Source organism: Equus caballus, chromosome 25 (genome assembly GCF_041296265.1).
Source record: "Equus caballus isolate H_3958 breed thoroughbred chromosome 25, TB-T2T, whole genome shotgun sequence".
In the NCBI taxonomy this organism is placed as follows: domain Eukaryota; kingdom Metazoa; phylum Chordata; class Mammalia; order Perissodactyla; family Equidae; genus Equus; species Equus caballus.
In genome coordinates, this window is record NC_091708.1 from 27,374,697 (window position 1) to 27,398,132 (window position 23,436).

The window sequence follows — 23,436 nt, forward strand, 5'->3', positions numbered from 1 at the left end:
ACTCAGCAAGAGGAGACATATGCAAGCCCCTTGAGGGACAGTGGCTCTTGCTGGAGGAGCACTGTGCTCCAGACACTACAATCGCCTACAACAGACACACAAAAACCTTCTCCAACTCTCCTCCAAGGCTGCTGCTGTGGGCCCTGACCACTGAGCCGACGCGCCCAGACTGTGGCCACCTGAAATGAGCCCTGGCAGGTGGTCACTTACTCAGGGACAGTCGGGGCACCTCCCGAGGCACCGAGGAGGACCTGGCCCGCCGCCTTCCTGCCGGGACAGCTGGCTCGGCACCTCCAGGCTCACCAGACAGTCTCTCTGTGGATTTACTAGCAAAAGGGAGAGAGAGAGGATGTCACTGGAGGAGGTTTATGAAGCCTTCAAAAGTGAGCAGGAGAGAACCTTATAACATATGCTTATAACATAATGGGAGGAGAGGGCACAGGGTCCCAACCAAACACCCTGGAGTCAGAATCCCAGAAAATGGCTCTGAGCCTCTCTGACCCTCAGTTTCCTCATCTGTCAAATGGGGATAAGGAAAGCAATTGCCTCAGAGGTTGTTAGAACGATTCATGAGACAATGTCCGTAAACCCCTTCAGGGAGTGTCCTCTCATAGAAACAGAAGAAGTTAGCTGATTTTATGTCATCGTAAGTGAATGATGACAGAGTGGGTGGGTGAGACGCTGAGAGTCCTGGAGATCGGCTGGCTCAGAGTTGGCTGGTGAGTTCAGGGATGTTCGCTGTATTTTGCTTTATTATTAACACGTATGTTCAATATATTCTTTTATGCATCAAATATTACACAGTAAAACCATGTCAGAGTGAGTGAATGATGGAGTGAATGAGTGAATGATGGAGTGAATGAGTGAGACAGGGGTGTGGCTGTGCCTGAGGCCACATGTCTGGGGAGATCCCCCGAGGCTGGCCAAGTCTAGCTTCTGCGCCTTCACGAGGGCACAGGGGCGGGCATTTGGGGTCACCCACCTGCCACAGTGGGGGCCCCAGGGGGCTGAGGCCTCGGCTGGACGGGCGCGGGCCCGGGCAGGGCGGTTGAAGGCAGACGCAGGGCGCGTGGGGCTGCCTGGGGCCGGCGGGTGCAGACTGTCCTCCAGCCGCAGACGGAGCCGTGCCACCTCCTCCTGCAGCTCCCGGATGGCCTGGCTGTAGGGGACAGAGGGACAGTGAGAAAGAGGAGATGCGGATGAACTAGCTGCCCCACAGTGCTGCCTGGATGTCCCGTCTGTGTCATTTCTAGCAGCACAGGGTCCTCCTCTGCTGTCATGGACTCCAGACCCTCCTTGTGTGTCCGCTTTTCTGGCTCTATCTGGTGACACCTCTCTGAGTCCACGTTCCTGCACGTTCGGTGAGCAGAGCCGAACTCTGAGGGTCACACACTCACACGCAGGGCCTCTGAGAAGCTGTTCGGAAACCCCAGCGACAATTTCTCCAGACAGAGACGAGGGTGCAGAGTAAGGAGGGCGTTGGTTCACGTTCCACTTGACACTTGGAGTTCGGCCCCCGCCTCGGCCCCTGGGCTGCCCTCCCTCCCCTCTCTGTCTGCAGAAACTCTAACTCCCCGTCCAGGCCCGGGTTCTTCCTGCCCTGACTCAGCCCCTCGCTCCTGGGTCCCCCAAAACTTTCCCATCTTGGTCAAGCTCATGTCTCCACTCCCAGCAGAAGATGCTCGTCCCTCTGTCTCCCCACCAGATAGTGAGCCAGGGCTTCCCGATCTCACACCCCGGGACCCTACAGCTCTGAGATGCTCAGGGAACGCCACTGAAGGTACCCCAGGCTCCAGAGGAGCAGAGTGCAGGCCGTGCATGGGGAGAGGACGCGGAGATGCCACGGGACTTCCCTCCACGACCGGAACAGGACCAGGCTGGGAGATGCCGGGGCACCCTCTGCAAGGCTGCTGTCCTCCCAGTGGAGCCCCCAAAGCAGCCAGCCTGAGATGGGACCTCATGAGCTGCCAGCAGCTGGCAGGAAATCCTGTCTACATTTCTCTCCACCCCTCCCTGAAGCTCCAGAGTCTCCTTCTGAGGGCGTGGTGGGCATGGCGGCAGAGGATCCCCCCAGACCCCCCCACACACCCCCTCCTCAGAGAGCATCAGGGTGTGGGCACGGCCTGGCCATCCTCAGGCCGCGACAGGCTCTCCATCCACTCCTGGGCCAGCTGCTGGGCGGGGAGCCCCTCAGGGTGACTTCTTGCCTGGTGGCCCCTGGCCCGAGGGGTGAGTGTGTGTTGGTGCCACCTCCAGCTCTCAGATGAGTGCGCAGGGGGAGCGGGGACCCCTCTCTGGCTCTGCCCCAGCACAGAGTCCAGGGTGGTGGTTCCCTGGGACCTCCCCAGGGGGGCACGTGTTGGGGTTTCCCAGGTGAACTGTGGGGGCGCTGGCTATGGAGAGCTCCATCCCCAGGTGACCCCTGGGAGGCAGGGCCGAGGCTGCGTGTTGTGTGCAGACCTGGAGGGCAGCTCTGGTTCCTGTCTCAGGCCCAAGGCTGCTGAATGGGGCGGGCACTCGGAATCCCACTCGGGGGTCACCTGCCGTCTCTGGGTTGTTTGTGTCAGAGTCTCAGTCTCTCTGACTTAATTCCTCAGTGGTTGAGTGCCAGCTGGCCCTTCAAATGCTTCTTCCCTGCAAACTCACTCCCCTCCTGAGTTCCCATCTCTGTATCGGCGCCAACTGTTTGGTCAGCCAGAAATCTGAGTCGTTCTAGACCCTTCTCCTTCCCTGAGCACCCCAGAGAGTTAGCCAGCTCCCAAGTCCTGTGGGTCCAACGTCTAACATCTCTTCTCAGATGCACCCCCTCCCCACTGGTCCCTCATCCCTCCCGGGGTGAGGCAGCCTTCTCAGCAGTCTCTCGGCCTCTTTCCTCACCCTCCTGGTGGCCTGAGAGCTGGCTCTACAACGTACCCCGACCACACCCCTGCCTGCTGGGCACCCATCACTGTCCTCGGATGGGGCTGCAGGCGTCCACGAACATTCCGTGAGCACCTTCTCTGAGCCCCGCCACTGTCCAAACCTTTAGTCACAGTGTTCAAGGCCCTCCAAGACCTCCCCCAGGTCTCCCCGTCTGCCTCTCTGCCTTTGTTGCTCAACACCCACCACCTCGCACCCGAGGATCAGGCTAGAATGAACATTTGGCTCCTCAAACGTAATGGGCACTCTCTCACCTCTAGGCCTTTGCACATGCTGTTCCTTCTGCTGGGGATACTCTTCCACCTCTCTTCTTTCTGGTCTCAGCTGAGATGCCACTTCCTCCAGGAAGCCCTCTCTGCAGCCCCTGCCTGGGCTAGAGGCCCCCTCCCTGTGCTCCCACAGTCCTTCGAGGCTCTGCCACCACTGGACTTACACTGGTGGTGCGACTGCCTGTTTCTTTGTCCATCCTTCAAGATGTGACCCTTACGAGGCCAAGGACTGTCTCATCCACTATTGTATTTCCAGGGGCCGGTAGGCCTTAGGCAAATAAGCCTCTAATTCCTATGCTGATGTCAGAGGAGACTGCCGGAGTGTACTTATTAAACTCAGGCCAGGAAGCCTGACGGCACCAACCGGACCCGTCTTCACAGACAGGGACCAGGACAGCCCCACGATCGCACAGGCCCAAGGACTGATGACTGCAAAGCGGTCTTCCCAGTGCATTCTGGGATGGACACCCCCATCCAGCAGTGGCACGTGATGGATGATGGGCCAAAAGCATCTCAGAGGAGAGGCAAGAGGACTGAGCAACCCATTTTCCCATTTCTGTTTAACCAAGCCAGGAGCAACTTTCTTTGTAGGAGAACTGTGCTGGTACCACGGATACCAAAGAAATACAAAGGGTTGTAAGAGAATACTATAAAACACTGTATGCCAAAGAATAGACAACCTGGAGGAAACGGATAAATTCTCAGACTCACACCCCTCCCAAAACTGAATCAAGAAGAAATAAAGAATCTGAACAGACCAATCCCAATTAAAGAGATTGAAACAGTAATAAAAAATTTCCCCAAAAATAAAAGTCCAGGACCAGATGGTAAAATTCTACCAAACATTCAAAGAAGATTTAGTGCCTATCCTTCTCAAACTATTCCAAAAAATTGAAGAAGATGGAACCCTTCCTAACCCATTCTACGAGGCCAACATCACCCTGATCCCAAAGCCAGTGAAGGACAACAGAAAGAAGGGAAATTACAGGCCAATATCACTGATGAACATAGATGCAAAAATTCTCAACAAAATATTGCAAACTGAGTACAGCAATACATTAAAAAGATCCTACACCATGATCAAGTGGGATTTATTCCAGGGACGCAGGGATGGCTCAACATCCGCAAATCAATCAACATGATACACTACATTAACAAAATGAGGAACAAAAACCACATGATCACCTCAATAGATGCAGAGAAAGCATCTGACAAGATCCAACAGCATTTATGACAAAAACTATAAATAAAATGGGGATAGAAGGAAAATACCTCAACATAATAAGGGCCATATATGACAAACCCACACCCAACATCATACTCAATGGGCAAAAACTGAATGCTATCCCTCTGAGAATAGGAACAAGACAAGGGTGTCCACTCTCACCACTCTTATTCAACATAGTACTGGAGGTTTGGGCCACAGCAGTCAGTCAAGAAAAAGAAATTAAAGGTATCCAAATGGGAAAGGAAGAAGTGAAACTTTCGCTATTTGCAGACATGATTCTATATATAGAAAACCCTAAAGAATCCATCAGAAAACTAATAGAAATAATCAACAACTACAGCAAAGTTGCAGGGGAGAAAAATCAACTTAGAAAAATCAGTTGCATTTCTATACTCTCATAACGAACTGACAGAAAGAGAACTCAAGAATACAATCCCATTGACCATCGCAACAAAAATAATAAAATGTCTAGGAATAAATTTAACCAAGGAGGTGAAAGACCTACACAATGAAAACTCTAAGACATTATTGAAAGAAATCGATGATGACATAAAGAAAAGGAAAGATATTCCATGCACAGGGAATGAAAGAATAAACATAGTTAAAATGTCCATACTATCCAAAGCAATCTACAGATTCAGTGCAATCCCAATCAGAATCCCAATGACGTTCTTCACAAAAATAGAACAATAAATCCTAAAATTCATATCGGGGCAACAAAAGACCCTGAATTGCTAAAGCAACACTGAGAAAAAGAACAAAGTTGGAGGCATCACAATCCCTGACTTCAAAACATACTACAAAGCCACAGTAATCAAAACAGCATGGTACTGGGACAAAAACAGATGCATACATCAATGGAACAGAATTGAAAGCCCAGAAATAAAACCACACATCTCCAGACAGCTAGTCTTCGACAAAGGTGCCAAGAACATACAATGGAGAATGGAAAGCCTCCTCAAGAAATGGTGTTGGGAAAAGTAGACACCCACATGTAAAAGAATGAAAGTAGACCATTATATTTCGCCATACACAAAGGTTAACTCAAAATGGATCAAAGACTTGAAAGTAAGACCAGAAACTATAAAACTCCTAGAAGAAAATATAGACAGTACACTCTTTGACATCAGTCTTAGTAGCATCTTTTCAAATACCATGTCTACTCAGGCAAGGGAAACAAAAGAAAAAATAAATAACTGGGACTACATCAGACTAAAAAGCTTCTGCAAGGCAAAGGAAACCATGAACAAAACAAAAAGACAACCCACCAACTGAGAGAAACTATCTGCAAATCATATATCTGACAGGGGGTTAATCTCCATAATATATAAAGAACTCACTTAACTAAACAACAATAAAACAAACAGCAGGATCAACAAATGGGCAGAGGATATGAACAGACATTTTTCCAAAGAAGATATTCAGATGGCCAACAGGCACAGGAAACGATGTTCAACATCACTAAGTATTACTGAAATGCCAATCAAAACTACAATGAGATATCACCTTACACCTGTTGGAATGGCTACAATCACCAAAAGAAAAAGTAACAAATGCTGGAGAGGGTGCAAAGAAAAGGGAACCCTCATACACTGCTGGTGGGAATGCAAACTGGTGCAGCCGCTGTGGAAAACAGTATGGAGATTTCTCAAAAATCAAAAATAGAAATACCATACGACCCAGCTATCCCACTTCTGGGTATCTATCCAAAGAACTTGAAATCAGCAATTCGAAGAGACTTATGCACCCCTAAGTTCATTGCAGCATTATTCACAATAGCAAAGATGTGGGAGCAACTCAAGTGCCCATCGACAGATGATGGGATAAAGATCTGGTATATATACACAATGGAATACTACTCAGCCACAAAAAAGACAAAATTGTGCCATTTTCAACTATATGGATGGACCTTAAGGGTATGATGTTAAGCAAAATAAGCCAGATAGAGAGAGAAAAAGACCAGATGATTTCACTTATATGTGAAAGACAAACACAGGGACAAAGAGAACAGATTAGGGGTTACTGGAGGGGAAGGGGGTTGGGGGGTGGGCATAAGGGGTAAAGGGGCACATTTAGATGGTGGGCACAATGCAGTCTATACAGAAACTGAGAAATAATAATGTACACCTGAAACTACACAATGTTATAAACCATTAAGACCTCAATAAAATAATAAAAAAGAAAAGAAAAGAAAAACTGTGCTAGGATTAAAAAGAAGAGAAGTCTCTTTTCAGGTCTTAGACTGAGTGCATGCACTGCAGGAAACGCACTGTGGGAAGCGCAGACCTGCCTGGAAGGGAGCTGTGGAGGGCAGAGAGTGAGGTCTCAACACCAGGAAGGCAAACCGCTAGGTCATCGCCCACGGCTGGAGGAGCTTCCTCAAAGGCTAGGTCCTTGAGGTCCCAGGAGAACAGCCCTGAGCTGGGAGGCGGGACACCCGGGTCTGTGTGGCCCAGCACAGCCACCACGGGCCGAGCCCCTGCCTCCCGGGCATCACTCTCCCAGCCCTATGATGAGCTTGAATCGCCAGTGCCCACGTCCCCAGCTTACTCTCGCCCTGTCCTGGTGAGCAGTAGGGTGGAGGTGGTCTCTGTCAGTCCACAGGGCAGAACGGCAGGTGCAGGGGCCGGGGTGCTGGGCGGGCTGACGGTCGTGCTGCGGGGCCGCTGTTCAGAAACCCGCTTTCGCCCCTCCAGCTCGGAGCCTGGGAGCGCTGGGGAGGCAGAAAGAGACCCAAGTGAGTTCACGCAGGGACGCCCATCGAAGCGGGATCGTGTGTGGGTGGAAGGATTGGGGGGCAAGAGAAGGTGCCCAGCTGAGGTCACAAATGAAGTTCCTGATGAGGTCAATGACCCACTGACCTCAAACCAGAAGATGCGGTTTGTGCCGGGAGCTTGGGGTGCAGAGCGTGGCCTGCAGAGCTGCTGCGGGTGAGAGCGCCCCCTCCAGCCCGCCGTCTCCGCATCAGAGCCAAGTCTTCGGGACCTTCCCCGACTAGCAAAGAGCTCGTGGCTCCTCCACGTGGGCCCCCCAGCTCTGTGGTGCATCACCACGTGGTTCTGGGACTGGCTTCACAGCCTCCCCCTCCCTCTGAAAATGCAGTCACACCCTTGCCTGTGTGCGTGTTTCTGGGGAGAGGTTCAAAACTGCAGCCTCTCAAAGGGATGGGCGGCTGGAGGTCCAGACCGCTAGTCTGGCCCGCGCATTAAAAACAACCAGCAATCGGTAAAGGGACAAACTATGGAGACATGGAACAATCCAGATGAATCTCCAGAGAATTATGCTGAGTGAAAAAGCCAATCCTACAAGGTCATATGGTATATGATTCCATTTATGTAACATTCTTGAAATGGCAAAATTAGAGAAATGGAGAGCAGATTAGCGGTCACCAGGAGCTGAGGAGGGGGTGGGGCAGGGGGAAGCGGGTGTGTCTATAAAAGGGCAACACGAGGGAGCCGGTGGTGGCCTGTTCTGTATCTGGACCAAATCCATGTCAACACCTGGTGGTGACATCGCACAGTAGTTTTGCAAGATATCATTGGGAGACACTAAGTCAAGGACACGTGGGATCTCTGGGAACCAGTAATTAATTAAATTTTTAATTAAAGTTTAATTAAAAAAAATGTTAAACATTGAACTTTCAAAAGAGGCCAAGCAAATGTGGGGTGTTAGAAGCGAGGACAGGGGTTCCCTCGGGGAGGGGTGGGAGTGGCTGGAGGGGGCCTGGGCGGGCAGCTTCTGGGGTTCTGACCATGTTGACTTTCCTGGCCTGTGTTCACCTCGTGAAAATTCACCCACTTATGTTCTTTCCTGTCTATTTGTTTTATTTCTTTTTTTAAGGAAATAAATTCATTTCTTAAATGTAAAAACTAAATCATAGATTTTATAGACATGGAAAGTGTGCATGACACAATGTTTAGAGAAAAAAAGGTTATCAGACATTCGTGTATAATATGGTCCCATGTTCGTTTTAAGTGCGTGTCAATCAACACACACACGCTGGCACAGAGAACAACCCGCAGGTTCCACACCAAAATGTCAGCAGCAATGGTTTCCAGCATATCTTTTCCTTTCCTTCCCTTTGGCCCACTCTGTCCGTAATTTCAAATTTTCCTACAATGAACCTTTATGATGTTTTGTACCCTAAAGGGGAAGGTAAGCCCTTTGTTGGTTTTATTTTTTAATCCATGCAATCTGGCCACCCCCCAGGGGCTGCCCATCTCAGCTGCATCTACTCACCCATCTCGGCCGCCAGTGCCCGCTCCAGGCGGAAGCTGGGTGCCCTCTGCCGGCGGGGACTGTCCCGGCCGGAGGGGCGCCTCTGGGCTCGGCTCCTGGGTGTGCTGGGCTCAGCGACTCTTCTGGGGACCGGAGGACCCCTGGTCTGGGGGTGGGAGGCTGCATTCCGGGGTGCAGACGCAGTGAAGGGCTGGGTTAGTGGCCCTGGGGCGCTGAGGGACCATGGAGGGAGAGACACGTTGAGGTCACCCTGAGAAAGGCCGCGGCCTCCGAGCCCCTCCACACGCTAACCCCGTGAGCTCCTGACCTTTGGGACTTCGCATCCCGGCAGGACAGAATTTCTGAGGATGCACCCCTGTTATACACGCATTTCTTTATAAACGGCACAGCTGTACTGCCCACCCATGTATGCAAAATTATAAAGCTCAATTTCGTTTTTAGAAAATATTCAGAGAAATAGAATTTCTAATCCATTCTTCCCGTCACCAGGTGGGCCTCCTGAGGGGCCTGCACCCAGCTCTGGAGGCCGTCACTCTACATGGTGGCTCCGTCACCCCACCCTTCACCCACATCCCCTCCCTTCCCTTTGAGTTCCAGCCCATCTCTTCCAGGCAGCCACCCTGATTGCCCTTGATCCTTGTGTCTGCTCATCTCACGCCACTCTCCCTGTAGACGTCCTTCATTCACTGTTCACTCATTCATTTGCTCAACAAATATTTATTTCCCGGTCTGTCGCTAATCGGCTGAGTGACGCTTGGCAAGTCACTCTCCTTCTCTGAACCTCAGTTCCTCTCTATCAATAAGATGGGGGTAGGGAGCCCTCACTGGGGGATGAAACAAGGGATCTGAGAATGCCCGCTCTGTCCGCCCCTGTTCTGGGCTCACAGGCACGTTGGTTCGCAGGCCATTCCTGGTGTGTGACACTGATGGGACAATGGTGGGGGTCCCCAGGATACCTGATGTGGGACAGCCGGTGCTCCGGGGTCTGGGCGAGGGGCGACACTCTGCTGGTTTCTGAGCCCACGAAGCCACTGTCTGTCTCGGGGGATGCCATCCAGGGCTCCTGAAGGAGGCAGGATCCCTTTAAGTCTGAGGAATGTGCCCGAGACACACTGGGAATCGCTCCAGCCCTGGCCTGGGCCTCCCATTCCGAGGCTCACAGACGGGGGCTGGCCCGTTGCCCAACACCCAGGCCCAGGTGGGAGGGTCCTCGGGCTCAGGACCCAGCCCGAGCCCCGGGTCAGCAGCAGCGACTGCACGCCCGAGAGGACCCCGCAGAAGTCCCGCTTCCCTGAGGAGGGGGAGCCAGCGCACTGGGGAGAAGCCCTGGAGCCGATTTCCTGAGCTGAGGAAGAGAAAGAGGGGCAGGAGGGAGGGGTCCCGGTGCAGGGACGGGACTCGCATCTCCACACGCCTCCTGGCTGGGCCTGGAACGCCGTGGTCCTGATGCAGAAACCCAGGCCCGAAGAACCGGGAAGACAAAACCCATCAACCATGACGCCTCCTACACACGGGGCCTAACGCAAGGCACACAGAACACAGAGTGACACCGGTGCTGTCCTCAGGGCGTTCACGGTCTGGTGCAGGTTCCTCACCAGGGGGTCACAGCACCACAGGTGCGCATGCATGGGCAGGTGTGTACGCATGGGCAGGTGCGTGCGTGTGTGTCCACATGGAGACATACACGTTATCCTTGGGGAGGATCCATAGTGTAAGTCACATTTCCATGTGATCTGTGACCCCTGCAACAGTTTCAAAATCGCTGCGCTAATGGCACAAACAGGGCACGGAGTCAAGGACGGCCCACGCCCCCCACCCCAGCTCAGAGCGGGCTCAGAGAAAACAGGAAATGGGCTCCGAACTCTCAGAGGAGAAACAAGACCTCCTGGCAGAGGGATGGGGTGCGAGGAGCTCCGGCGGAGAGGTGGCACTGGGCACAAGCCCTGAATACTGGGCAGCATTCTGAATGGCAGGGATTCTGAGAAGGAATGGCATGAGCCAAGGCTCTGAGGCAGAAAGTGCCAGGCGATCCAGGGAATGGCCTCGAGGCTCAGAGCCCACACCTCCTGTGGACGCTCACCTCCACGTGGGGCCTGCCCGCTTGGTGACGAGACTTCTGTGGAAGGCGCTCAGAGATGCCACTTCCCTCTAGGCTGGTCAGACTGCTCTGGTGGGATGCAGCGCACTTGGTGTCCCGAGCGGGGGGTGGTCTTCTAGGGCCTGGAGAGGCCGCCTCAGCTTTGCCCAGGCCCTGTGGGTGCCCATCTCTAGCCATGGATGTGAGCGAGCCTGCTGGCTTCCCAGACACCATCTGCTCCAGGGTCTCTCTGGCAGGGAAGGAGAGGCACACCCACCCTGAGCCCTGGCATGACCGGGCAGCCCTGTCCCGGGAGCCAGGGAGTGCAGGACGCAAGCTCTGGGGGCAGACACCCCTGCGGGCCCACCCTGGTTCTGCCACCTTCTAGCTGTGTGACCTTGGGCAAGGCGCCGCCCCTCTCTGAACCTCACATTTCTCAACTGAAAAATGAGGATGCCAACAAAACCCACCCAACATGCCACAGGAGAAATAGCGTGGAAACAAGTGAGCTGGAGCACTGCTTCCCAGGTTCCAGGAACGCGCATACCACCTTCCCTACATCAGCCATTTCTATAAACTTCAATCTACTCAAGACGACTTCAGGTCACTATTATAAACAGAAGACCAGTATCTCCTACTACAAATAGAAACTAACTTTGGAAATAAATACAGAAAACACGAAAACAATATTACTATATTCTAGATAGATCCTGTTGCCTGTTAAGCCTCTGGGCCTGAGTCCGCTCGCTTATTCTCTCTCTCTCTCTCTTTTTTTTTTTTGAGGAAGATTAGCCCTGAGCTAACATCTGCCACCAATCCTCCTCTTTTTGCTGAGGAAGACTGGCCCTGAGCTAACATCCGTGCCCATCTTCCTCTACTTTATATGTGGGATGCCTACCACAGCATGGCTTGCCACGTCCGCACCTGGGATCCGAACCGGCGAACCCTGGGCCACGGAAGTGGAACATGCGAACTTAACCGCTTCACCCCCAGGCCAGCCCCTCTCTCTCTCTCTTTTTAAAGGAAGATCAAGAGAGGTCTTGAAGACATACTAGCCCTAACTGAGACCTTCTCCTTGACAGAGTTGGAAGGTCTGAGACGGAAAAGGAGAATAATGTTATTTAATGCCACGTCTGTCACATCGAAGGTCTCACGTCACCCAAATCATGTCAAGGGCTATCAGTGGCATAAGTTCCACATTTTGGGGAGACACTGAGCTACGGGTCAGGAAAGCCATTTCTAAACGGTAAAGGGGTGGCTGGCGCACTATGACAGTCGCCATCCGTGCCCTGCGGTCGCCGGGTTGGTGTGGGATAAGTGGGGAGGCTGCCGACATACTCGAGCGGGGCCCCGTGACTTCTCTCGGCCTGCGCCGGGAGCGCCCTTGTGGGGAGCCTGGTGGCCTCTGCCTTCCCTGGAGGGGGAGCCAGGCCGTCAACTTCCTGGGTGTGGCCCTGACCCTCCGCCTCCGCCTCCTCCTCCTCCGTCCTCAGGGCCTCTGGGAGGGACTTCACGCTGAGGTACCTGCAGAAGAACGCACAGAGGAGTGTGACTTCTGCGCAGCAGGCTCAGCCCCCGGGCCAGACGCCCCGGCCTCCCTCCTGGCGGGCACTCACCGCTCCAGGAGGCCGTGGAAATCCTGCTCCATCAGCAGCTCCGTGGGCCTGAGTGGGGCCGGGAGGCCCAGTGGCGTGTCCCCCACCTCACTGCTGGCCGCGCTCAGCTCCACGTTCACGTGCAACGGGCAGGGACCGACGCTGGGGGCGTCAGGCTGGGGCCAGAGACACAGAGGGGCAGAGATTCAGCAGACACCTAAACGCCACTTTCTAAGGACCTACCTCAGGCCAGGGTCACGCCGGTGCTGAAGTGGAAGAAACAGGTTAGACCCACCAACCCCACCGCCCTTATGTGTGTGCAGAACGTGGGGACCGGACCACGTGACCTTCAACACTGGCTGCCGTGAACTGAGTACCGACTCTGTGCCCAGGACTGCCAGACACCACTCAGCACGACCCCGCCGGTATAGACGGTTACTGCAACCCATTTTACAGACACGCCACTGAGGCTCCGATGATTCACCCAAAGTCACAAAGCAAGAGGCAGGGCTGAGATGTGGACCCCGAGTTCCTGTCAGAAGCACCTCTCCTGACCCGGCTCCATTCCAGTATGGACACCCCACCCCCCAAAACGCCTTCACGGCGGGAGCATGGAGCCCCTCAGGACGATGTGCATGGGTTTTCACCCGTTAGTGCCTGAGACAGCGCCTGGTCATTTTCCTACCCTCTGGGGCAGAGTGCAGCGAGAGAATTTCCCCCACATCCCGGGCACTGAGACCTCAGCATCGTGGACATGCGACCAGCGCCCAGCCTCCAGCAGCCCCCCGCCTCTCCTGCTCCATCCCCAGCCGACAAGTCTTGGCAGCAAAGGCAGCAAGGAGCGCCAGCAACAAGGCAGCCTCCCCCTCTACGCTCAGGTTGCTCAACTGCAACACAGTGATGGCCTCTCACGGGTTGTGACGGGGGCTGAAAGGACTCCATAAGGCCCCTTCCAGGCACGGCCCTGTCACCTTTGTGAACAGTCCCCAGATCCACCCAGTACCACAAGCCCCAAGCCTGGAGGTCAGCCTGGGCTCCCTCCCATGTCACCACCACTCCAAGTCCAGTCAAATGTGCCTTCTAAACCTCCCCCAAGTCCACGTGCATCTCTCTACCTGCCCGCCACCTCCCCACCTCTGATGGGCCCACCTGCAAATCTTCTCACCTTGTCCTCTGCACAAAAACCCAGTAGCGTTTAAGACCAAGCCCTTGATGTGACCCACAAGCCCCTACTTCATGGAGCCCCTACCTGCTTCTCCAGCCGCATCTCTCAGACAACTGCCCCCTCACTTTCCATACTCCAACCACAGGGCCTTTGCACAGGCTGTTTTCTATGCTGAATGACTTCCTCTTCTGCACCTACTAATTCCTACTCACCCTCAGATCTCCTTTCAACATTACTTCCTTAAGGAAAGTTTCTCTGACCCCCTAAACTCAGTTATGTTACCCTATTACCTCCTCTCACAGAACCCCACGATTCTCCCTCAGAGCACTAATCAAAATTATAGTTAAATAACGGTGTGGAACTAGTTCAACTAGACAGAAAACCCCAAGAGGGTAGAGGCCACCTATTTTGTTTGTTTGTTTCCCACTGAGATCCCACCATGTGTCATGGGTCCTGGCATATGGCTCATACTTCATAAAGAGGTAGGGAAGAAGCCCAATTCACGAAGAAAAGAAGGAATGAAGAAACAGTCCAATATGGTTGGGCAAAGAGGTACCTCAGGGCAGAGGATCTGGGTGGCCAGCTCGGGGGCTTGTCCGGAAGGAGAGGGCAGGCCGGTCGGCTGGTGGGGGGAGGGCGTGGCTGGGGGGCTGTCCAGAGCTGAGTCCGACCCGGTTTGCTCCGGCTCCTGCTGGTTCTGCTCCACATGGTCCTTCAGCTCTTCCAGGCGAATCCCCAGCTGGAATATCTCTGCCTCCAGCTCCCTGGAAGGGGGAGACATCAGCAGTGGGAGGCTGGACGGCAGCCCCATCGGGCAGGTCTGGGGGCCTTCAGAGCAGAGGTCCCAGAGGATGCCCACGGAGGGTCCACTTAATGTGATCATTCAGAGTCTGCGGAGAACTCGAAATAAACAAGATGAAAGTGGACTCACTAGGAATGAGGGGGCCTCAGTCTGAGCCCCTCTCTGCCACCAACAGGCTGTGGGACCTTGAGTAAATCCCTCCCCCTTCCGGCCTCAGTTTCCCCATTCTCTAATGAGAGGTTTCAGCTCTTATCTCCCAGGTCACTTCTCATTGCAGTGAGTCCAAAAGGTGACAAATCTCAGCTTTCCAGCATCCCCCCATTTGGTATGTTGCTAACTGGGATAGGATTTCTTCCTGTTGCCCCAGTGTCTGAATTATGAGGATGGGGTGTGCCTCTGGTGACCGAGGGAACCCGGGCCCGCCCCATCTGGCCTCCCGGGCCTCCCTCCCCAGCACGCACCTGCCAGGGTCGAACTTCCCAGGCGTCCCCTCGGAGCCGGTGGGCTGCTGGGCCAGGGGCTGCCCCCTGCAGGCCCTCAGGTACTCCTCCTCCAGGGCTGCGTGGGCAGCCTTCAGCCGCTGGAAGCCCTGAAACCGGACCAGACCAGGCAGAGCTGAGTGCCCGGCCCCGTGGGCTCGGTCCCTGCAGACGCAGCCCACGGGACAGCTCATGGGGGGCCACGGGGCTCACCCTGGGTCTGTGGTGGCCTCCTGGCCACCGAGTCCCCGGCAGGCTGGGGTCAGGACCCTCTGGAGCCTGGCGGCCCTGGGCAAGCTCTCCGCCATCAGACTAGCACGGCAGCGGCACGGCTTAGAGTCTTGGCCCCGGCTCCAGAGGGGACCCATTTTTCCTGGGTAGACCTCCAAGAACCCTGATGTCCCATGATGGTCGTAATGTCAAATATGCTATCACCATGTCCCCATAAGGACCGAGTAGTGGAGAGACCATGGATCCTCATTCTCGATTCTCAGAACTGTGGATTTTGGAACATTAGTCACTCTTTCCCCCAATCCTTATAGACTACCACGATCCGTGACATCATTATCACCATTGAGCCTGGAGGCTCTGCGCTAACGCACTTTGCATTATTCATTCAATCTTCAACATAATCTTAATGAGAGCAGTAGTTTATCATCTTCATTTAAGGAGGAAGAAACTAAGGCACAGAGAGGTTATTTAAGTTGGTGAGGGTCACACAGTAAGTTGTAGAGCCAGGACTGGAACCCAGGTCCTCTGGCTCCAGAGATCATGGTCCTAACAATTACACCAGGTCCCCAGAGTAAACGTAAGGACAGCTAATACACAGCTTAAACTACCAGAGGCAGGACCGTTATCCCTGGCTTAAAGCCATCCCCAGCTCACTCATCTGATGCTCAGGCTGAGGCCAAGGATAACTAGAGTCTGGTCCCCAGTCAAGCTTGCTCTTCCAAGAGCTCCCAACCTCCCTGGATGTGGGGGAACCAGGATAAAGGGGACGGAGAAGGATGGCTTTGATTTTCAAGGCCCTTGATCACCCGCTCGATGAGATAACATAATACGGAGCACACATTTTGTACTAGAAGATGTAGGTGACATCTATATATTAAGATAGTAAAAAAATCATAATATATTTTACAAACCAAGAGCGATGCCCTGGCCCCTCCGAGCCCTCCCTCAGCTCCTGTCCCCACCCTGCTCTGTGCCTCCAGCATCACTGGGCTCCCGGCCCACCGGCTTCCCGTGGGGTCTGTGCAGCGGGAAGCATCCATAAAAGGTCTGGGGTGGGAGGAGAGACACCTGGGAGGGACAGTTAAGGCAGGTGCGAGTCCCCGGGCTTCCCTGGTCCTGTCGGGCCCCCTCATGCTGCCCACAGCCCTGCTCACAGCCCCTCAATGACCCCCACTCTCAGCTTCGAGAGCATCGTCTGTTCCCTCCTGGGACCCTGGCTGATGCACTAGAAACCTGAATTTTACATCTGATCATAGTTATCCAGAAATACGAAAGTCCAAAAGGAAACAGGCCAATAATAGATTAGGGGTCTCCTCTTCCCTTTTCCCTCTGGTTTTCAAATTTTGGGCAATTACTTTTATAATACAAAAATCTTAAAAAAAGAAAAGGCCTTTTTCTGGTCACTGAGAGGCAGGATACTCAGGGGGACACTGTGCAGGGCAGCGAGGACGCCCCTGGACTTGGGATTCAGACGGACCTGGGTCTGAGCTCTGCTGCCTACCAGCCCTGTGGCCTCTGAGTCACCTCTCTGGGCTTCAGGTCCATCCCAGTTAAATGGGGGCAATGATTGTAACTGCCCCCTGGGTTTTGATGCTGGTAAAAGGCAATAATGTACCGCAGTGCCTGGCCTGCCAGCACATGCTTCACAAGTGGGAACGACTGGTCAACAACAATCACTATCACGGAAAGCTCAGCGGGGCTGTTTGTTCTAGAAGGAGACACTGTGTCTGGGATTCCCTGGCCAGCCTTGTGGCAAACGAGGCTCCAGAGACTCTGCCATGGGAGACGGAGCAGCTGTCTGCGGCTCCCAGGGCGTCTCCTGAGTGGCCGTACCTTGAGCTGGTCCCGGGGCGTCAGCCGTCCTGTCTGCATCAGGGCCATGAAGGACTCCACCTGGACATGGGGACAGGGGGGAAACACACTCCATGAATCCAGACGCTGGAGGAGGAGCCCCGCTGACTCCCGCACGCAGCCACATTCACACTTTGGCGTGAGGAGCTGGGTCCCGCCTCAGGAGGTGGGTCCACCACTGACAGCGACTCCATGACTCCACGACGGGTGGGCGTCGGGCACGGCCACCTTAGGAAAAACGGAAGTGGAACCTCCAGGAATTTATCGACAGCAAAGCACGCTCACTCATGTGCAGGAAGGAAGACCTCGGAGGCAGGAAATTTACGGCGGCACGGTCAGCGGGCGACAGGAAAAACTCGAAATGCCTCTCCGTGGAATAGTACACAGCCATCAAGAAGAGGAGGGCACATGGGGATGTCCTGATGTATCAATGCCTCTGAGACCTACTTTCCAGCATCGAATCAGGGTACAGGACAGCGTTTACAGTTCACTACCGTCTGTATGAAATCTACAGACACATGTAAATACACTTGCTTATGTACTAGAAATCGTCTCTAGAAGAAGGCAAGAAAGTGAAACATTAATTGCTTCTGGGGAGGAGAACTGGGTGGTGGGGGGACAGCAGTGGGAGGGAGGTTTTCTACTCCATGAATCCTTTGAACTTTGAACGAAGTGAATTCACTGCCTACTCAGAAACAAACATTCAAATTTGGGACATTAAAAAAGTCAAGGTACAGGATAATACATATACTTATGTGGCCATTTCGATAAAAGCATGTGTGTGTGTGGAACATTTTTGCACGGAACAGAAGGGCAATGGAGGGAGAAAACATTTTCACTGAATATCCCCTTTGTACCATGTGAGGGCCTTTACTGTGTGCATCCATTACCCTTACAAAGAAGAATTTCCTGGCTTTTGTTTTTTTTTTGAGGAAGATTGGCCCTGAGCTAACATCTGCTGCCAATCCTCCTCTTTTTGCTGAGGAAGACTGGCCCTGAGCTAACATCCATGCCCATCTTCCTCTACTTTATATGTGAGATGGCTACCACAGCATGGCTTGACAAGCGGTGCGTAGGTTTGTGCCTGGGATCCAAACTGGCAAACCCGGGGACAGTGAAACACAGTGCTCGAACTTAATGGCTATGCCACCAGGCCAGGGTCCCCCAAAATTTTTAATTAGGAAAAATAGCAAAGGATGACTTGAGAATCATTTCTAGGAAAGCTGTAGATGAGAGCTGAAATATAATATAAAAATGTATATAATATATTATAATATACTATATAATTTATATAACATAAAATAGAAATGTAATGTCAGCTACATATGTAATTTAAAATTTTCTAGTAGCCATATTAAAAATGAAGAAAGAAATAGGTAAATTAATTTTAATAATAATTTTATAAACCTAAAATATTATTTCAACATGTAATCAATAGAAAAACTCATTAAGGAGCTCTTACACTCTTTTTGTTGCACTAAGTCTGAAATCCGGTGTGCGTGTGTGTGACTGACAGCACATCTCAATTTGCACTGGCCACACGTCCAGGACTCAGGAGCCATGTGTGACCAGTGACTCCTGTAGTGGACAGTGCAGCTCTGGATCATTAGGGGTCAAGTGGGGCCCCAGCTCCTGCTCATCGCGATGACCTTGGCTTTGCTTTACTCTGCAACACACAGGACACGGGAGAAACGTCTGTCCAGTTACAGAACACAGAATGGTGGTGGCAAAAAGGAATAAAGTGCTTGCTCATTCTGCTACAACAGGGATGAGCCTTGAAAACATTATGCTAAGTGAAAGAAGCCAGACACAAAAGGCCACATGTTCTATGAATCCATTTATATGAAATGTCCAGAACAGGCAAACTGTAGAGGCAGAACGTAGCGGAGCAGCTGCCAGGGGCTGGGGAAAGGGATGGAGAGCGACTGCTTATCGGATGTGGCGTTTCTATCCGCATGATGGAAATGTTCTTAAACTGATTGTGGTGATGGCTGCACGACTCTGAATAAACGCAAACCCACCGAAGTATCCACTTTAAATGAGTGCACTGTTCAGGATGTAAATTATATCTCAACAAAGCTGTTACCAAAAGAAAAAAAGAAAAGAATGGCTGCGTTTCCCTGAAGGAATTGGTTCAATGGACACAGCGATGTCTGTAACTATGGCATTTCCCTTTTTGCCTTGCCAACTGGGAAGTTCAAAGCCAAATGTGAATCTAGGAAAGTGCTCAGGGTCCAACGGAACATTCTGTTTACTCGCTTCGCCCTACATTCATTTTATTTTTTTTCTACTTTTACTTCCCCTTTGCCCCAGTTCCTCACTTCCGTTTTCAGAATGTGGTTATAATGCATGTATTTTCTAAGCTGCTTTAAGGCACTTTTGGAATAAGGCCAAGGGTATAGTTATAAACAGACCCGCAAACCATTCAGTTGTTTGGACGGTTTGATGAAAATATATAGGCCCCTTGAGAGGTGGCTGAGAATTGATTTCTGTAATGAAATGAACTAAGAAGCGGGCAATTTATTCTGAAGGGGAAAAGGCAGCGTGGAGCTTCTGTCATCCTTGTAGAACCCTGACAGCACTAAGGGTCCCCCCGGGGGCAAAGCAGACACACTTTCAAGCACAACCGGAGAGAGTAGATGAGAGACATGCCAAAGAAAGGAGTTCAGCCCAGCACTGGGGGACGAGGAGGAGGCTGGACTCGTGTGGTCCCAAAACCCAGGAGGAATGCTCACGTTCTCGAGATGCCAGGTTAACCCTGGCTGGGGAGTGACAAGTGGGCCCCTCCACCACCCCGCAGAGGCTCTGCTTTCTCCCGTGAGCTATGTCTCAGACGGGCAAAGCTGGGGCTCCGCTCACCTTGGCCAGGAACCACCTGGCCTGAGAAGCCAGTGCCTCGGTCGGCTCCGCGGAGGGCTGGTCTTGGGCGATGCCCAGGTTTTCCAGAAGACAGCCTGGGGTGCTCGAGCTGGTGGCAGAGGGGCGGCTCAGGTCTCCTCGAGCTGATGGCCACTCTGGAATACACAACCACTGACAGTTGGGGCCAAGAAGAGTCCCTCCTGGGCTGAGAGATGGATGCTCCACCTCAAACCGTCACCCCCTCCATCATCAAGTGACAGCTCGGTCATCTCGCGATCACGCCATCTTCACATAGGCGCGAGGAAGTGGCTGGGCAGTACTGTCTCCATTTACAGGAGAGAACAAGGGCCGCATCTGCCCTGATCATGCAGCTGGAGCTAAGCCAGGCCTCCGGGCTCCAGGTCAATGGTGTGGGCTCTAACTCAGAAAGGTGCGGGTTCAAATCCCGCCCTGCCCCCTTGTAGCAATGTGACCTGCAGGATGTCCTCCCCTCTCCGAGCGTTGGTCTCAGCCGTCAGTGGGGTGACACCAGTGCGCACTCCCCCAGGTTGAGGCAGGGAGTAACGGGGATGGCACATGGCAAAGGTGGGAGCAGGGCCCTAAAGTCGCTCCACAGTGACAATGCTCCATGTTATGCAACTTGCTCAAGATCACCCAGCGGCTAAGTGACAGAGTGTGGGCTTCACCTGGCTGTTCTGGCTCAAAGCGGGACACTGCCCACACCTCCTTTTGGCTTCTTCAAGTCAAACGGCCCAGAGTGGGGCCTCGCCTCCCTCCCTCCCCTGGCATGAAGCCAGTCCCATCCCCAAGGTGAACCAGGTGCCCCCAGAGCAGAATCACAGGCAGAAGACACCCTCCAGCCACATCTCGTCCCCCAGACTCACCTGAGGCCTCAGCGGCTGGCAGGGCCTCGGTGGGGCCCAGCCTCCGCTCCACAGAGTGCGGCTGTGGGATGGTGAAGGCCAGGACCTTGGTCCCCTGGGGCATTGTCCCCATGTGGATGCTGTGGCTGGGCTGGGGCGGGTCCGAGTACAAGTTCACCTGGCAGGGAGGGGAGGTACAGGCAGGGCCAAGTCAGGGTTGGGGCAAACCCACCCAAAAGGCCCTACCTTCATTCACACCATCACTCAGGCACTCAACAAACATGTTTTGTAACAATAAATGCTACCTTTTAGTGGAGCCCTTTGGTGGGGGCCAAACACTGCATGAAGAGCTTACATGGCCTTTCATTCTCTTTATGGCAGGCCCGAAAGGGAGGCAGGGCAGGGACCATCATCCCCACCTTACAGAAGAGAGAACTGAGACTCAGAGAGGTTAAACCACTGACTTAAAATCTCCAGCTGATAAATCTCTGTGCTGGGATTGTAACCCCGCTTTGACCCCAAAGTCTATGGCGTTCTATATTAATAATTTTATTAATAATATTTGTATGGTACAGGGCCGGCCCCGTGGCCGAGTGTTTAAGTTCACGCGCTCCACTTCAGCGGCCCAGGGTTTCACTCGTTTGGATCCTGGGCGCGGACATGGCACCACTCATCAGGCCATGCTGAGGTGGGGTCCCACAGAGCACAACCAGAAGCACTCGCAGCTAGAATATACAACTATGTACTGGGGGGCTTTGGAGAGAAGAAGAAGGGGAAAAAAGAAAAAAGAACATTTCCAGTAATCATTATTATAGTGATAACGACAGCAATGAATGGCTGGATTGGATGAGTAAACCAACCAGTGAATGAACTAATCTCTCAGTTGGAGCAGGTCTCCATCACTTGAGGATGGGTTTCACGTGGTAGACAGCCCAGTGTGTGAGAGAGAAGTCTGGAAGCAGGCAGACGGCCAAGGAAGACCATCTGAAGCTCAGGACTGGAGGAGCCCCAGGTGCGGGACGGCGGTTTAGAGCAGGAGCCGGCAGCCTGCAGCCTGTTTGGGTGAGTAAGGGTTAACGGACACAGCCACGCTCGTCGTTCACGTATCGTCCAGGGCTGCTGATGTGCAGAGGTGAGTTGTTACCACAGAGACTGTGTGGCCCACAAGGCTGACAATATTCATTATCTGGTCCTCTGCAGAGAAAGTTCACTGATCCCTGGCTTAGTGTGTGAGCTCTGCGGAGCCTGGCTTCACGTCCCGGTTCTTCCACTGCCCACCTTAGAGTCCTAGAGCAGCTGACTTACCTAACCTCCCTGGACCCCAAGTGAGTGCTCAGTAAACAGCAGCCACCACCCTCATATTCATCAACACCATCACCATCACTGGTACCATCATCACCATCATTATCACCATCATCACCGCCATCATCACCATCTCCAACATTAACACCACCATTACCATCCCCATCATCATCATCATCACCAACATCACCATCACCATCATCACCATCCTATCATCATCACCATCACCATCACCATCATCACCATCCCCATCCTATCATCATCACCATCACCATCACCATCATTATCACCATCATCACCGCCATCATCACCATCTCCAACATTAACACCACCATTACCATCCCCATCATCATCATCATCACCAACATCACCATCACCATCATCATCATCACCATCATCCCCATCATCACCATCACCACCATCACCATCACCATCCTATAATCATCACCATCATCACCATCACCATCATCACCATCACCACCATCACCATCACCATCCTATCACCATCACCATCACCATCATTATCACCATCACCATCACCATCACCATCCTATCATCACCATCAACACCATCACCATCATCACCATCACCATTACCACCATCACCATCACCATCCTATCACCATCAACACCATCATCTTCATCACCATCATCACTATCATCACCATCATCATCACCATCAACTTCATCACCATCATCACTATCATCACCATTACCATCATCATCATCATCCCATCATCATCACCATCATCACCATCACCATCCTATCGTCACCACCACCATCATCACCGTCACCATCATCACCATCACCACCATCACCACCATCATCATTTATGCGGTGATCACAGAGGCAGGTCCCTGGAAAATCTAGCCCCTGTGGTGCCTCAGTGCCCCCCCGCTCCTCATGACGTCAGGTAGCTTATCTTGCTGCCCCGGCTGCCCCAAGGTCAGGAGTGGGCTGTGGAGGGTGGGCCTGGTGGGGGCAGCTCCCTAATGCCCGGGCAGGCAGCCTCACCCTGCTTAAGCTGCTCTTCACGTCCCGGCTATGGCAGAAAAACCTACTCCAAAGAAAGAGACAATGGCCCACGTGGCTTGGCCCGCACTGCCTCCCCCTCTTTCTGGCCCAGCCTCTGATGAGAACAAAGCTGGATTTTAATAATCCCCTTGGCCATCTGCTCAGACTTGCTTGTGGGGGCTTGCCCACCAGCACTCCTCTCCTCCTGAGGTGACCCAAATCCCAGGGGGAGGCCCAGCCCTCCTGTGCACTTCCCACTACCTCACTCTGCCCCTCCCCCACCTCAGGCCCAGCCCCCCCAAGGCCCCACCTGGCCAGCCACAGAACTAGTAGCTCCCAGCACAGGCCCTGTTGTGTCAGGGATGGGAGGAGCTTGAAGCCGAGGGGCCCTCGCCTGTGCAGAGGCCCAGGAAGCCGGGGTCTGGGGGTGGGCAACGCTGAGCCATCTCCCAGGACACAGCCAGGACCCAGCCCAGGGCTCCAGGGCGCCCCCTGCAAGCCACGTGTCCCCCCAGTGCTCCCTGAGCCTGGAGTAGCTCCCTC

General features: G+C 53.1%; 1 protein-coding gene across 16 annotated transcripts in view; it reads right to left on the reverse strand.

The window, feature by feature from the left end:
- Positions 1 to 23,436, reverse strand: part of AKNA (AT-hook transcription factor) — a 103,376-nt gene that overhangs the window by 55,565 nt on the left and 24,375 nt on the right. For all 16 annotated transcript variants that reach the window (XR_011432631.1, XM_070251683.1, XM_070251686.1 and 13 more), the window contains 13 exons: positions 20,599 to 20,755; positions 19,715 to 19,869; positions 16,838 to 16,897; positions 14,756 to 14,883; positions 14,049 to 14,256; positions 12,349 to 12,503; positions 12,071 to 12,256; positions 10,736 to 10,982; positions 9,612 to 9,718; positions 8,656 to 8,867; positions 6,967 to 7,129; positions 983 to 1,159; positions 211 to 326 (listed from right to left, as the gene is read on the reverse strand). Coding sequence is in view for 15 of the 16 variants with exons in the window: in XM_070251683.1 (XP_070107784.1) it covers positions 211 to 326; positions 983 to 1,159; positions 6,967 to 7,129; positions 8,656 to 8,867; positions 9,612 to 9,718; positions 10,736 to 10,982; positions 12,071 to 12,256; positions 12,349 to 12,503; positions 14,049 to 14,256; positions 14,756 to 14,883; positions 16,838 to 16,897; positions 19,715 to 19,869; positions 20,599 to 20,755 (2,071 nt within the window). In the remaining variant the exon portion in view is untranslated. The remainder of the gene's footprint in view (positions 1 to 210; positions 327 to 982; positions 1,160 to 6,966; positions 7,130 to 8,655; positions 8,868 to 9,611; positions 9,719 to 10,735; positions 10,983 to 12,070; positions 12,257 to 12,348; positions 12,504 to 14,048; positions 14,257 to 14,755; positions 14,884 to 16,837; positions 16,898 to 19,714; positions 19,870 to 20,598; positions 20,756 to 23,436) is intronic.